At 37.6% G+C, this 13,281-nt stretch overlaps 1 protein-coding gene across 14 annotated transcripts in view; it reads right to left on the reverse strand.

Annotated features, from left to right (window-relative positions):
• ZNF521 (zinc finger protein 521) overlaps nucleotides 1-13,281 on the reverse strand; it is a 232,119-nt gene that overhangs the window by 113,142 nt on the left and 105,696 nt on the right. For all 14 annotated transcript variants that reach the window (XM_035316383.1, XM_035316380.1, XM_035316377.1 and 11 more), the window contains one exon: nucleotides 5,288-5,372. In XM_035316383.1, coding sequence (XP_035172274.1) covers nucleotides 5,288-5,372 — 85 coding nt within the window. The remainder of the gene's footprint in view (nucleotides 1-5,287; nucleotides 5,373-13,281) is intronic.

Here is a 13,281-nt window from a genome sequence, read left to right on the forward strand (position 1 = left end):
GCTCACTATGTTTCATGAGACAGTTGTTTGTGGCTGTTTGGAACACATTTACCTCTTTGGGGATTTATACGCTAGTTGCAATGCCAACCTCCATAGTGATAGAGATTTCTTTCTAACTAAAATAGATAATTAGAAGCTGGTAATTATTGGTCAAGAATTATCAGAGTGAAAAAAATTAAGCTCTTCATAAATAGTTCTTGGCAACGTCATCTCTTTACATTATCTCATGCCTAACAGCACTTTACTCAGAGCACTTACAAATTTACGCTACTGCTGTTGAGCCTCATAATTTTATGTGGAGTAATTCTTTTTCTGAGTTAAACATGTCGGAACTCCCTCCATTCTGATCCACTCTGTACATGCACATGTACAAAATCCTAGGGATTACAGCACCTGCTTTGTCTATTGACACTGAAGTGCATCAGATACTGCAGATGTAAGAGAACCAGTGGTAGAAAAAAATAATGTTTAGCTTGTCTACTTAAAATAACAGGCAAAATAATAGGATGAGCAGTGGAGTGCAGCAAACAGAACACAAACAATGGCAGACTCTCCTTCTACAGTCTCAGGTCAAATGCCAACTGTAAACTATGTGAGCAAAACAAAGGAATGCCAGAAAGCCTCTCTCTTTTCCACAAACACCCAGAAATAGAATTTTCTCAAAGAAAGCTGCTAAAATTGCTACGTATTCTGCTCAGAGAGAAAAGCAAAAGACAGAAGGCTGCTGAAGAATTACCATGGTTGCCAGCACTTCCTCAAACCATATGAAATGCTTGGATTTACATTTCCTCCTCTCCCACTCAGAAGCTGAGAAGTTGTTTTACCAACAGATTTCAATAAACAGACTGACAAGTATGTTTTCATTTGGCAATCATCCTCACGATTATCCAAACAAAAGTACATGCTCATATCTAAACCCAAAATAATGCTTAAATAGAGAGCCTATTAAGAAAAAAAAAAAAAAAAAAAAAAAAAAAAAGAGGTTTGCTTTGCTTTCAGCCCACAAGCATCCCCTAGCCCCAACTTGAATCACTGTGTAGTTTAAGCAAACATGGGTGTTGCTTGACAAAGCACGGAGACTTGAGAAGTGCAGACAGATCTAGCAGTTGGAACTCATGAACTTTCAGTTGCTTAATCTAAGTGAGGAACTCTACTTCTTTGCCTCTTTGTCCTCATCTATCCAGTTGAAAAGGCCTATAGCCCCAACACATCGCAAAGATATTGGGAAGAGTGGAAAAAAGACTGCAAAACAGTTTTAAAATGGAAAGTTTTAAAAGAAATAAACATGCAGTTAATGAGGAAAGTGATCCCCATGACATCTTTTTTAATATATAACTTGTATAATAACAAATGTTAATTGTATTGTTGTCAAAGATATTTGAGGTTACACTCCACTGGAACATCTGCAGATTTTGTTTTCCATTAGGTGGCATAATCCCTCTTGTTGGAGTGATTGAAATGTATAATAAAATCTGTAAAAACACTGTATACCCTCCTAACAAAGAAGAGTAAGAGGCTTTTTAAATAGCCTCTAATCCCTCTTCCCCTGCTAAATGTCTAGTTGAGATTATATTTGATTAGACAAAAACACACACATACACACAACCTAAAAATACCTACCCTCGGTGGAGCTATTTTAGCCAACAAAGTAATTCTGGTTGCCTTATTTAAAAGTCTAAGTTTCACACTGGGGTTTTACAAACATATCTTTGCCTCAGTGACCTTCCATAATGCATCCTCTCTATGTGGATGTCAGCAACATGAACTAGGTTTACATCCTGGGATAGTGTTCAAGGGACACAGTAACTAGATGGGACACCATCAACTCTTCCAGGCCCCCAAACCACTAAAAAGTTGGTGAGCAGTGTTACCCTCAACTAGCTGAGCATGTTAGTAGTGGTTCTCACCTGTTTCTGAGTGGGGTTTGGCCGATGACTTCCTTGTTTGTCCCATGTACCACCTATTCGTGTCATCTTCCCCCCTTCTCTAGTCTCTCTCCTTTTTAAATCTTTTGCCTTCTCTCAGGAAGGTTTGTTTTTTCCCCTTTTCTATGTATTTTCTTTCCTTTATAACTGATATTTATGGCTTTTTTTTTTTTTCTTTTTCTCTCCAATAACAGAAATTCCCTCCACCACTGTACTTCCTACCTTTTCTTTCCTGCTCTTTGCCATCCCTTTTCTCTTTTCCCTGCATCAAATGCAATCACTCAGGTACAAAGATACTAATCTACAACCATCAATAATTGCAACATGGGTAATGCTAACATTTTACTATGAGAGGAAATAATAGTTCCTGAGACTTTGTGATGGATGATGTCTGAAAAGGCATTTATTGCCCCTACATTTGATCTAGGGATTATCACACTCTTTGACTTTTAGCGCCTGCCTTCGCAGGTTATCTTCCCCCTCCCTTGCATTTGAAGTCATTTTTTTTTTCCTCTTTCTTCCTGGAGCTTTCTCACTTTCCCTTCCCGAGAGAAGCAAAGACACAACATCTTGTTCTGCCAGTCTCCTACTGGAAAAGCAGGGCAACAAGACATATTTTATCAGACACACAAAAATGTCAGGGACTGATGTGTTTAGGACAGCAGGGTTTTTTGTCTGGGAAATGCACTGTGTCTACAAGTCCATATTGACTTAAGTGTTTCAACTAATTTTTCAATCTTCATATTGACATACATGCAGATATCTTGGGTATACGCATGGGTTATGTATTATATATATACATAACACATATAACACACATATAACATATATATAACATATATAACATGTCTGTGTACATGTTTTCTGTATTATATATGGATACTATAAGCCTACCTAACACACACACATAAACTAAGGCCAACTTTAAATAGCTTCATGTCAACTCTCGAACCTTTCTCTCTAGACAGAATATGGTCTTGGAGAAAGGCCTGTGAACAACGATATAAATTAAAGGAGGGGAGTGGGGTAGTGAAATTAGAAGGATAGCTATGGAAAAATCCAATTAGTGGTGAGAAGGCTAACAGAATTGGAGATCAGAAATTATTTTTCCCTGTGTTTCGATTCTGAGGTCACATTCAAAACTCTCAGGAACACTGATATTCCTTTCACTCCACCCCAACACAAAATCCCCTTGCATTTGCTTAATCAGGGCTACATCATTAGGAGCTGCACTGTTAAGTCTGGCAGCGCAGATAAGAATCTTCCACTGAACACAGATTACTGCAAGCATGACCAGCAAATCTCCCTGCATGTTTTCCAAGCTCTTTCTCTATTTCACTGGCAAGGTTTTATATTAAGCACATTTAAATCTGTGTCACTATGGTTATGTCATGAAGCAATATCATGCATGATTAAATACAACACAGACAAAAACAATTAAATATATTTTTTAAAGATTCTCTTCCTCATTCAACCTCCCCCAGCTTTTAGAAATAGCACATAGGCAGTTAATTGCTCGGTTTAAGAAAATCTTTGTCATTTCAGATCTGCAGGCTGAAGCTAACTAACTGGATTTGCCCTGCTTTACTTACTCTCTCTTCCTTTCTCTCCTCCTGTTCTGACCCTTTACTAAATCTCTTCCAGAAAATAGAAAGAAAAAAATGAACATCTGAGTATTTCATGAAAAAAGAAGGGCCCTACTCTGAAAATGCAAGACACACAGCAGGTAGGTGGCAAGCAGACACACCACTGACATTCCAGCATCACCCCTTACCCACAGTGTCTGTGTTCCCTGTGATGTTTCAGTATCACTACACGTTACAGTAAAGGACATGTCATACACTAGATTCAAAGAAAACAACAGATACGGTGAGTTCTGTTGTTAGTAACAACCTACATAATTCCACGTTACTGACCCAGATTGAATACTGTAAAACAGCTCAGATTATCTCTTTCCCAAAGACACAAAATATCAAAACTGAGGCTTAATCCAACAGGCAAATCGTTTTGCTCCTTTACAAAACTGCCACTCGTGTTTATTCCTTTTTCAGAAAAGCATATAAAATGTTCGTGCTTTAAATACATTAAAACTTATTAATAATGTACCAAGAAAAAATGGGCTATCATGCTGTGACATGTTAACTTTTTTATACTGCAGCCAAATTACAAGCACTCATGGAAGAAATCTTTAAGTTATCTTGTAAAAAGAGATAAATAGCATCAAGCTATGTATCTTTAAGATATAAAATAATAATAAAAAAACAATAACACAACAACAACAACAAACCAACACAACAATAAATTCTCTTCTGTTTGATATGTAGTTAGTTACTGGCTTCTACACCATATAGCTTGGTCTCTGTTTTCCATGCTTTTTTGTTACTACAGCAAGAAAAACGGCATAAAGGAAGTAGGAGTATAAAATCAGTTGTATCCATCTGTGTCCTGAAATATGAAATTTGGAAAAGAGGCTAAAAACAAAACGAGATAACCCTGGCAATGTTATCTTATTAGTGGGCAAATGATGTGCTTGATAAATTTAATTGGCTGATAGAACTCTTAGTGCTATTACTGAGTGGTTACCAAATTGAAAACATTATGGGTAATCCTAGGGGAATAAGCAAATAATAGGAAAATATGAATATCAAAGAAAAAGCAGCTTTTGTTTTATTCCAATTTACAACTGTAACAGCCTTGTAAACATCAAGCCAGGCTTGGATCAGGAATCCTAAAGGATTTTTTTAAAAAAATTTTTGTACCTTAAAGAGCTGATTCCATTACTGAATACTACAATTCCTTACTTTTTCAGATAATTGACAGTATTTAATTGTATGCAGATACACTCAGGATTTTTTTCCAGACTGCTCAAACACAACAAACAATATTATTTTATGGCCATTTGAATTATTTATGTTTCCTAATGACAAAAACTCACCAGTTTTGATTTTGGTACCAAGGTGCTTGAGAAGTACACAGTAGTGTCATTACCATAATAACTTCTGAAATTAAAACCTGTCTAAAACTCTATGGAAAGCTAACATCCAGTTCATTAACCATTCCTGTTAGTTTGTTTTCAATAATGCAAAAATGATTAGAAGTTTAATTTGCTAATCACCTGTGTTTTGACTGGCAGTGGATATATAATTCTCTGCAGAAGTCTAAACTAGCCCTTGCAGAAAATAAAATATGCTAATGCTTTATCAAGTCTAATAATATGAATAAAAAAATCAATCATGCCTAGGTTAATCATTGATGGATGCACAATTAATTTCTCCTTAACTCTGTTTAATTTTAGAGGCAATGATGATCATGAGTAAGAGAAATGGCTATCTGTCTTTGAGAAGTTTTAGTGCTTCACTTACCAATCATGTGGTTTGCAACATGAACTTGGATATCCCATTCATTGTAGAAAACCATCTGACATTTGATGCACTGGTAGGTCTTCTTCTAAAGAAACAAGGGTAGATAAAATTTACTGAAACATGCAGTTGGAACCATTTCATTACAACTCAAAATGCTGAGTTCAAAGTGGTCATTTAAAGCTCTCCAGCAGTGTTTTCATTAAGGCTTAATTATTAATATTAAATAATAACACTCTGCAGTTCTGTAACACCTTTTATCTGAGTTTCCTGAAACTCTGTAGAAATTGTTTACTTTTTTTTCTTTTTTCAGTTTTCCAACTCCATGGAAAGATCAGTATGGCTAAAACACCAGTGTCATACTCATGAAGGCAAAATGTGATGAGGATAATGTGAGATGTGATCCAAATAACACTGAAATAAATATGAATCCTTCATTTTATACCAATAGATTAGGCCCACTACAGAACTAGGGTGAAGCCAGGAACAGAACACAGAGATCAGAAATTTGCTTCGCCCTCAACCTCAGTGGGGCTGCAGAATCTCCTCTGCACATACATTTTAAACGGTCCATCATATTGCCATCATTCAAGGAGGGAAAAGTCCTCGTTAGGGTGGACAAATGGTTACTGGATTCAGGCAGTAGTTTCAATACCTATCGGTACTAAAGCTAGGGAGGCTAGCTGGAAATCAGCCAGAAAGCAACCCTTCCAGCCACATTAGATGGGGCCTGATTTACTTAAAAATCACAGGGTATATAGATAAAATTTCATTATGAACAAGGAAATGTATTACTCTGCTCTCTCTGGTGCACAGGAAAAGTCTTTTACTTGTGCCTCGGTGTCTTTCAAAATAGATCTGCTATTTCAGTTTTCTACAAGGTGTATCACTTGTCCAAGATGTTACAGATTAAGACAGTAACATCCTAGAAACATGATTTTATTTTCTCTTGTTGTTTTCTTGACGTAAATTGGCCAAAGATCAGAAAACAATGCTTTAAAAGTGAAGATTTTGCTTTTTCATCCTAAGACTTCAAATCTGCAATTTTCTAGGCATCTAATGAGACAAGCAAAATTCATAAAATTATTCAACTGCATAATTGTAGCATCAAGGGCCAAAGTCCTAAGGTAACAGTCCTGGAGAGCTCAACTGTTGTTCTGAAGAATTAGTGAAGGCAAAGTAAGGCTTGAAATGCCACATCAAGCTAGCAGTTCAGGAGACATGCATCTTTCTGTACAGTCACAGACACCTTGCCTACACTATCAAAAATAATAATAATAAAAAAGTAAAAAATAAAAACATATATTTTTAGGAACATAATGGTACCAAAAACTGGTACAGATGTAGTAAATCACAGATTTCATATACGTTAGTTGGGGAAGAAGTAAGATTCACTGGATAATGTGCATAAAAAATAAAGCTTGTTTTGTATATTTTTAACTTTTGAAGAATGTTATGTAGTTGGTATTATCATACTTTTTAAAAAGGTGTTGTGTATTTTTTTTCCCTGACTCTAAGAATTATTAAAGACTTGCTGGATTTGTTATCAGTGTCTAATATTAGATGCCCTGTCCCATACAGATCAAGTGCCCATCCATTATGCATCTTTCTACTACAAGCCCTTAGGAAGGAATATAAAGCCTTTTTCAACATATGTCATTTTTTCTTACTAAGTTAACTGCAAAATTAGTGACTAATCAAAGTCAGCTCTGAAATTAAGTGTTCCTGTGGGCTCTACTTTACAAATCTCCTATTGCTTCTCATACACAGAGGCTATTTTAATTTTCTTCATGACAATAACAAAATGTGTTGTGTTGCTTCTTGGTGGAAACAATAAGCCTTTTTTGCTGTTTCTCATTTAAAGAGACTTCAGTTTTCTGAAATGTAACCAAGTTAAATCTTTATGTAGACAAATAAAATCAATGGGCACCCAGAAAATAAATCTGCTTTGACTTAGCTTTGCAGTTACAATTCATAAAGCCTGCTGTTTTAGAAAATACAGTACTTTTCCCCTTCTTCTGGTGTGACCATACTGGTAACACTGATAGACTTTCAGATGCAGTCTAAGGTCTTCTTATTACATGCTGGTAAATTTAACCTTACTGTACTACATCTAGATCTATCAAAGACCTCTAAATAATGACAGTCACGATCAAAGATTTATTATGCTAAGCTCTTTACAAGATGCTTTTTGATGCTGACATATAGAACAACAATATTGCATAAATAACAATCACTCTCCCTTTTTTTAAAACATTGTTTCCCTTTAGAACTAGTTAGAAAATATTTCTTACTCCCTGATGACTGGCACTATATATTGTTTATTAGCATACCCCTAGCATTATTTCTGATATGTGACTTTGTTCAAAAACAAAGAAACATAAACTTAATGGCTGGTCTTTTCTCTTGTTAGCACAGTAATGCAGAGTTCATGTCAAGATTTGTCCACAAAATTATGACTGATGCACATAATGACAGAATATACAAAGGTTGGGGTTTTCTTTGAAGTCTCAAGCCCAAAAAAACCAACTCATTTGACAACAACAAAAATAATAATTTACTAGCACTTGCTAGCTTCTTCAAATGATCTGACGTATTTGCAGAATCACACGCAGAGGTTTTCTTTTTATCATGAAGGAAAGAATGTTTTTGTGACTGCTGCTTGATCAAGACCTAGCTCTTTTTTGTGATCCAAACATATGCTAAAATGTTGACATCAACTTTTATTAGCTCGACACAGTCATCTCAAAGTGTCTAAACTTGCACATGGTTAAGTTTTGATTTTAAAAGCAAACTCAGTAAATTCCATTTACTCTTAGATTTTCAAAGTGATCAAACCCAGTCATTTTCACACCATGTTGAACAAAAAACACATACTTATTTCCATATGTTTCACATTCTAAAGGGGTTCTTTTTCATTGCAAGTTACATCTTAGTCTCACAAGCTTTGTCAGGCCGACAGGACGCGCGAGTGCTCACAGGAGCTCCTGGGTCCTGATGTGCTTTGTGGCTGCTCACAGCTCCCTACCAGAATGAGGCTGGGGTAGATCTGTCCCCTCCTCACTACATGGCCCCAGAAAGGGGAAACCTGGAGGAAGAAGACAGAAACGAGCACAGGGGCAGCTCCACCTCCCTTGCCAGGCAGGAAGCCTGGGTCGTGACTGAAGGAGCCACCTGAGTCTCTCGAGTGTCTCCAGCCCTTAGCACAGGATAGCTCCCCACAGAAAGAAAAGCAGGGCTGTGACAGCTGTCCTTGCCTGGCCTTGCTGCGGCTGCTCGCAGTGATGGAGCCCCAGCTGAGCTCCCTGTCCCTCTGCCCAAGTCACCAAGGGAGGACTCAGCAGGACGGAGCAGGCACCCAGGCCTTATTGCTCCAGCTCACAGCCCAGGGCATATCAGCTCCACACAAAGATGAAGGGTGGACAGCTCGGAGCACTTACAGCCTAACCTGCCACCGCTGCGTTTGCCAGAGGACATCCGTCAGCCTCCTGCCAGAGACAGAAATACACCAGCACTCTCATTCTCCCCTCTGAACAGAAAAACAAACCGACACACATTTCTTGTTACAGAGAAATGTCATACTAGCAACGGTGGGCTGCAGAAGAACCTGACCAGCACATTTCCATATGGACTCAGACAGGGCCAGTACAGCATCTGGAGAAGCTGTAAGGTGCTAGTTAAGCTGTGCCTTGCTGCAAAACTTCCCAAGATTTGTTCCAGAGGAGAATGGCACATGCATTATCAGATGGGATTAAGTAAGCATTTGATCATTTTCCTTTTATTTCTTACATCATTGTAACTTCCATTTTTCATAAAATAAGCACAACTCTTCAATAAACAATCCCACAATCCTTCATAAAATCCCTCCTGTCAGGAACCCAAGTGCCAACTTGTCTCTTGCATGCCAAGTACAAATCCGGGGCCCAAGTCATTCCTGGGACCATTCAAAATTGTCCTAGAAGCAAAACTGCTTGGACTAGAGGACTGACATGAGCACTGGGCAACCACATTGACTCTTGTATTCTTGTTCTTTTTCATTCCAGTTTTCAGACCCAATTTGAAGCCTTGAGGCATGCAAAGCTTCTCTATGACTACATTTAATGAGCTTTGGATCGGGCCTCCTATCCATGCAGCACATATGCATGTCTCTCTAACCTTTCGAATAATTAATGTCACCTAGACCTTTAAGTATTATCCTGATCCTCACTTGTCACTTTGCAGTTTTCAGGATTTCCTTACAATAAAGATGTCCATAGTGTCCGTGTCATGTCAAACAAGGTTTTGCTGCGTTTATGAGCTGCCCAAGAATATAGTCTTTCAACTGGTACTTCAGTTCCATCTGGAATTTAATTTGCTTTAAAAACAAAGCAAAACAGCTAATAAACACTCTGCTAAAGGATTTACAGTTCTGTTCAGAAGTATTCTGAAGATCTGCCCATGCTCCACATCCTTCTCAGCCATTCAGAATTTTATCACCTGCCTATTTTTTCTGCCATTTTCCCAGTTTTGTACTGTCAGTGAATTTCATCATCTTACCATACTTTTTTTCTTCCAGACTACTGATACACTGCATAAATTCAATAAAAGTGGTGCAAATAGTGATTCTTAAGGCTTTCCATTATTCACATCCCTCTAACCTTAACTGCTTCAATTCACAAGACTCCTATGCTTTCCACATCCAGGTTAATGTTGCCTTTCTTTTTTAATCAAAGTAGCTCTCCCTACACCATGCATATTCACCCAACAGATGATAGTCTTTTGTACTATATTTTTTCAAAAGCTTTGCTAAAATCCTGGTAGATCATGTTCATAGACTTCCCTGTCAGTACTTGTAGCTCTCAAAATACTCTTTATCAAAATTTTAGGCATGATCCTCCCTTCACGAATCTTTGCTGTCCATCCTTCATTAAATCCAAAATTTCTAAGCCTTCCTCTATCATGTCGTTGATTAACCTTTCTGTCATGTTCCTCATTGTTTAAATCAAGCTCACAAACATGTAATTTCATACATAATCCTTATATCCCCTGTTAAATGTCTGTTTAGTAGCCTTTTCCAAGGCTGTTGATATTTCTTCTAAAAGTCTGCAAATTTATCTGCTTAGTGTCTCCTTTTATCTTCAGCTACTTTCTCTGAGAATTTGGGGATGGATACTTTTCTGTGTTTCTATGTCAATTTTTGTATACTGTATTCCATTATATTACACCTAATCCCTATTCATTCTTCCCCACGGGGAGGATATGCTACAAGCATTTTTTCAACAGTATTGTTTTCCTTCATTAGATATTCCACTTCTAGATCTCCTATATACCTCTTCTAACTGAAGAATTATTCCCTATATGAAGTAACCAAAAATATGTCTTACAGTTTCTAATACACCATGTCTACATTTCCTCTTTTGTATATTGACTTGCAGGCATCCCTACTTTATTCCACAGTCCTTTCAAACCTCTATTTGAATGCAACTGAAAATTACTCTGATGTGTACCTGTTCTCCTCACAACAGCCTCCCATTTACAACTATGTTTCCCTTGTTACACCAGTAAAGGGGATTTTCGAGGCTTTTTCCACTTAGTTTCAGCACAGACCAAGAGTATGGATCAGTGACACAGCCAAGCCAACCTGCTGCTGCCAACAGCACACCTCCCACATCCCTAGCACACCAGCCACACCTCCCATTCCCCTCTCCTAGACCAACCATTCACTCGCTGGTTCCCTCACATTAAATCCAGGGTGGAGTTAATTCAACCTGTTAAACCAAGAGAAAAGTAACCTGATGAAAGAAAGTGAATAGCTTCCATGTTTGTGCTCCCAACAAATCATATACAAAAGCAAATTATAACTTGCACACTAACTACATCAACTTGCCAGTGCTAACTCCTGATGCTGCCGGCTGATTTTTTACATTATTATTTCATTAAGTGTTAGCAGTGTGCTTGGCCCTGCATGAGGCACAAGAGCAACCACGGTCCCAGCCTATTTGTCCATTTAGCCATTTTTCATCATAGCTCAGATTATTTTTGACAGTACCTTAATTGAGGATTTCTTTTCTATCTTCCTGGATGCTTATTTTGTCAACCTTAAGCTCTAAAAGAACTAAGCATATGTTAGACAGTTTCACTGCATAGTTAGCTATTTATCTTGCTTATGGGGCACTGTCAGCTTGCATTTTTTCTGAACGGACTAATTGCTAACTCTTCTCATTGCAAATAGAACACCCTTTAAGTAGTATTTCCTGATTGTCATTAAAAAGATGCATTTTTAGGATTTTATGAAGATTTTTTCTGTTCTCCTTTTGTTTAGCAGGATCTTAAGTATTCTAGGGTCTGAGTGCATGGCTGGAGACAGAAAATCAATCCCATATGAAAAACAAAATGAAAAATGGAGAAAAATGTTATTTTCTTTTCTAATATCCTTCACTATGGTTACTTAGTTCTTTAATACATGAAGTGCATTCAAGCAGAAATACAAATGCTTGTCCTAGCAGTCCTTCTTTCTCCAACCTGCTTGAAATCTTACAGTCTGCTCTTCTGTCTTTCACCTTTGCATTCTGGATGCTGCATATAATCATGTCAGTCTTCAATGTCTCTTAGTTACAAACCTTTCCTTCCCCTAGCTGATGAAGTGCATTACCTTACAAAGGCTCACATCCCACACAGAAAGAACCACATCTGCAGCTTTTAAAAATCTCATCTCTCCCCTTCAAGCTCCCTAATCCTACATCTCTCTCTAGGTTCTAATCCTACAATTCTCTCTTGGTCTTTGAAACTCAGTACTGAAGTGATGAAGTCAGAAAAGGGACTCTAAAACCCAGCAGTATGGGCTGTGTACATATATTTTTAATTACTTCAGATCAGGTTTACATTGTTTATGAGTACAAAGAGCTGTAAGTACTGTGAATTTAATGTGGGATCTGAAAAACTAATATGTGTTATGACTTTCTACCTTACAGCCTGAGCCTGGGTGAAGCTGGGCCTCTAAGCACTGCATGTGTATGTGTTAAGCAATGCTCAGGAATCTGGAGCTTACCATGTCAACAACTGAGTTTTCTGTCAGCATCCCTAACTCTTTCTGTCTCCTTACACTGCACTTCAGATCAAAGAAGGCTTCCAGGATGAGGCATTCTTAAGCCAGAGAGCTGCAAACTCACCAACAGGCATCCTAACATTCAGCATCTCAGTCTCAGAGCAGCTATGTGGCTATGGACATTATGGAGACCCTACAACTGAGACTGTGCTGATAATTTTTCAGATGATGTGGCATTAAAGCACAGGCAGTAGAGCATGACTTGGCAGGTTGAGATGCAAAAAGCTGATATTCTGAGTAAGTTGATAGATTTTGTTTTTTTTTTTCTTTTTTTCCTGTCTCTTTTTTCTTCTCCTTTGTTTTAAAAAAGACATACTGAGACAGACTGCCATTCAATAAAGCCACTACTTTCTTCACCAACAATCAGCAACAGATGTAGCCCAATAAAATTAATAGTTTGCAAGTACGCACAAGAGAATACTCTTTTGTCTCTTTTCACCATCACAAATTTTGCAAAAGCTCTCTGGGTTTTAAAAGAAAGGCAAAACTGGGGGCTTTTTATACACCTTGTTTTGTTTAGTTAATCTGAACACTAAAAACACTTTTCTCCCACACTATGGAAAATTAATGCTGTTTAATTTCACTTTCTAAAGTGTGACTCAAGACACTTTTTCTGCCCTTTCTTGTCCACTTTCAACTCAACCTTTATTCCTGAAGAAATCTGGGCTACTACTTATCACAATAATTCAGTCCTACAGAACAGTTGTGCTAAAAAATATGCAAGATTAATATTAATGTACAAACAGAAATATATTACTCATACATAATATATAAGAAATTAATTTTCATGGAAATATCAGGAGAGGGATTAAGCCCCTTAGATCCCTCTCATGCAATTAGCTCTGCACTTGTGCAAGTCGATGGGACTGCACAAATGAAGGCTTCACATAACACTGGCAAGACTGGGGTTTTA

This window comes from Oxyura jamaicensis, chromosome 2 (assembly GCF_011077185.1).
Source record: "Oxyura jamaicensis isolate SHBP4307 breed ruddy duck chromosome 2, BPBGC_Ojam_1.0, whole genome shotgun sequence".
NCBI lineage: Eukaryota > Metazoa > Chordata > Aves > Anseriformes > Anatidae > Oxyura > Oxyura jamaicensis.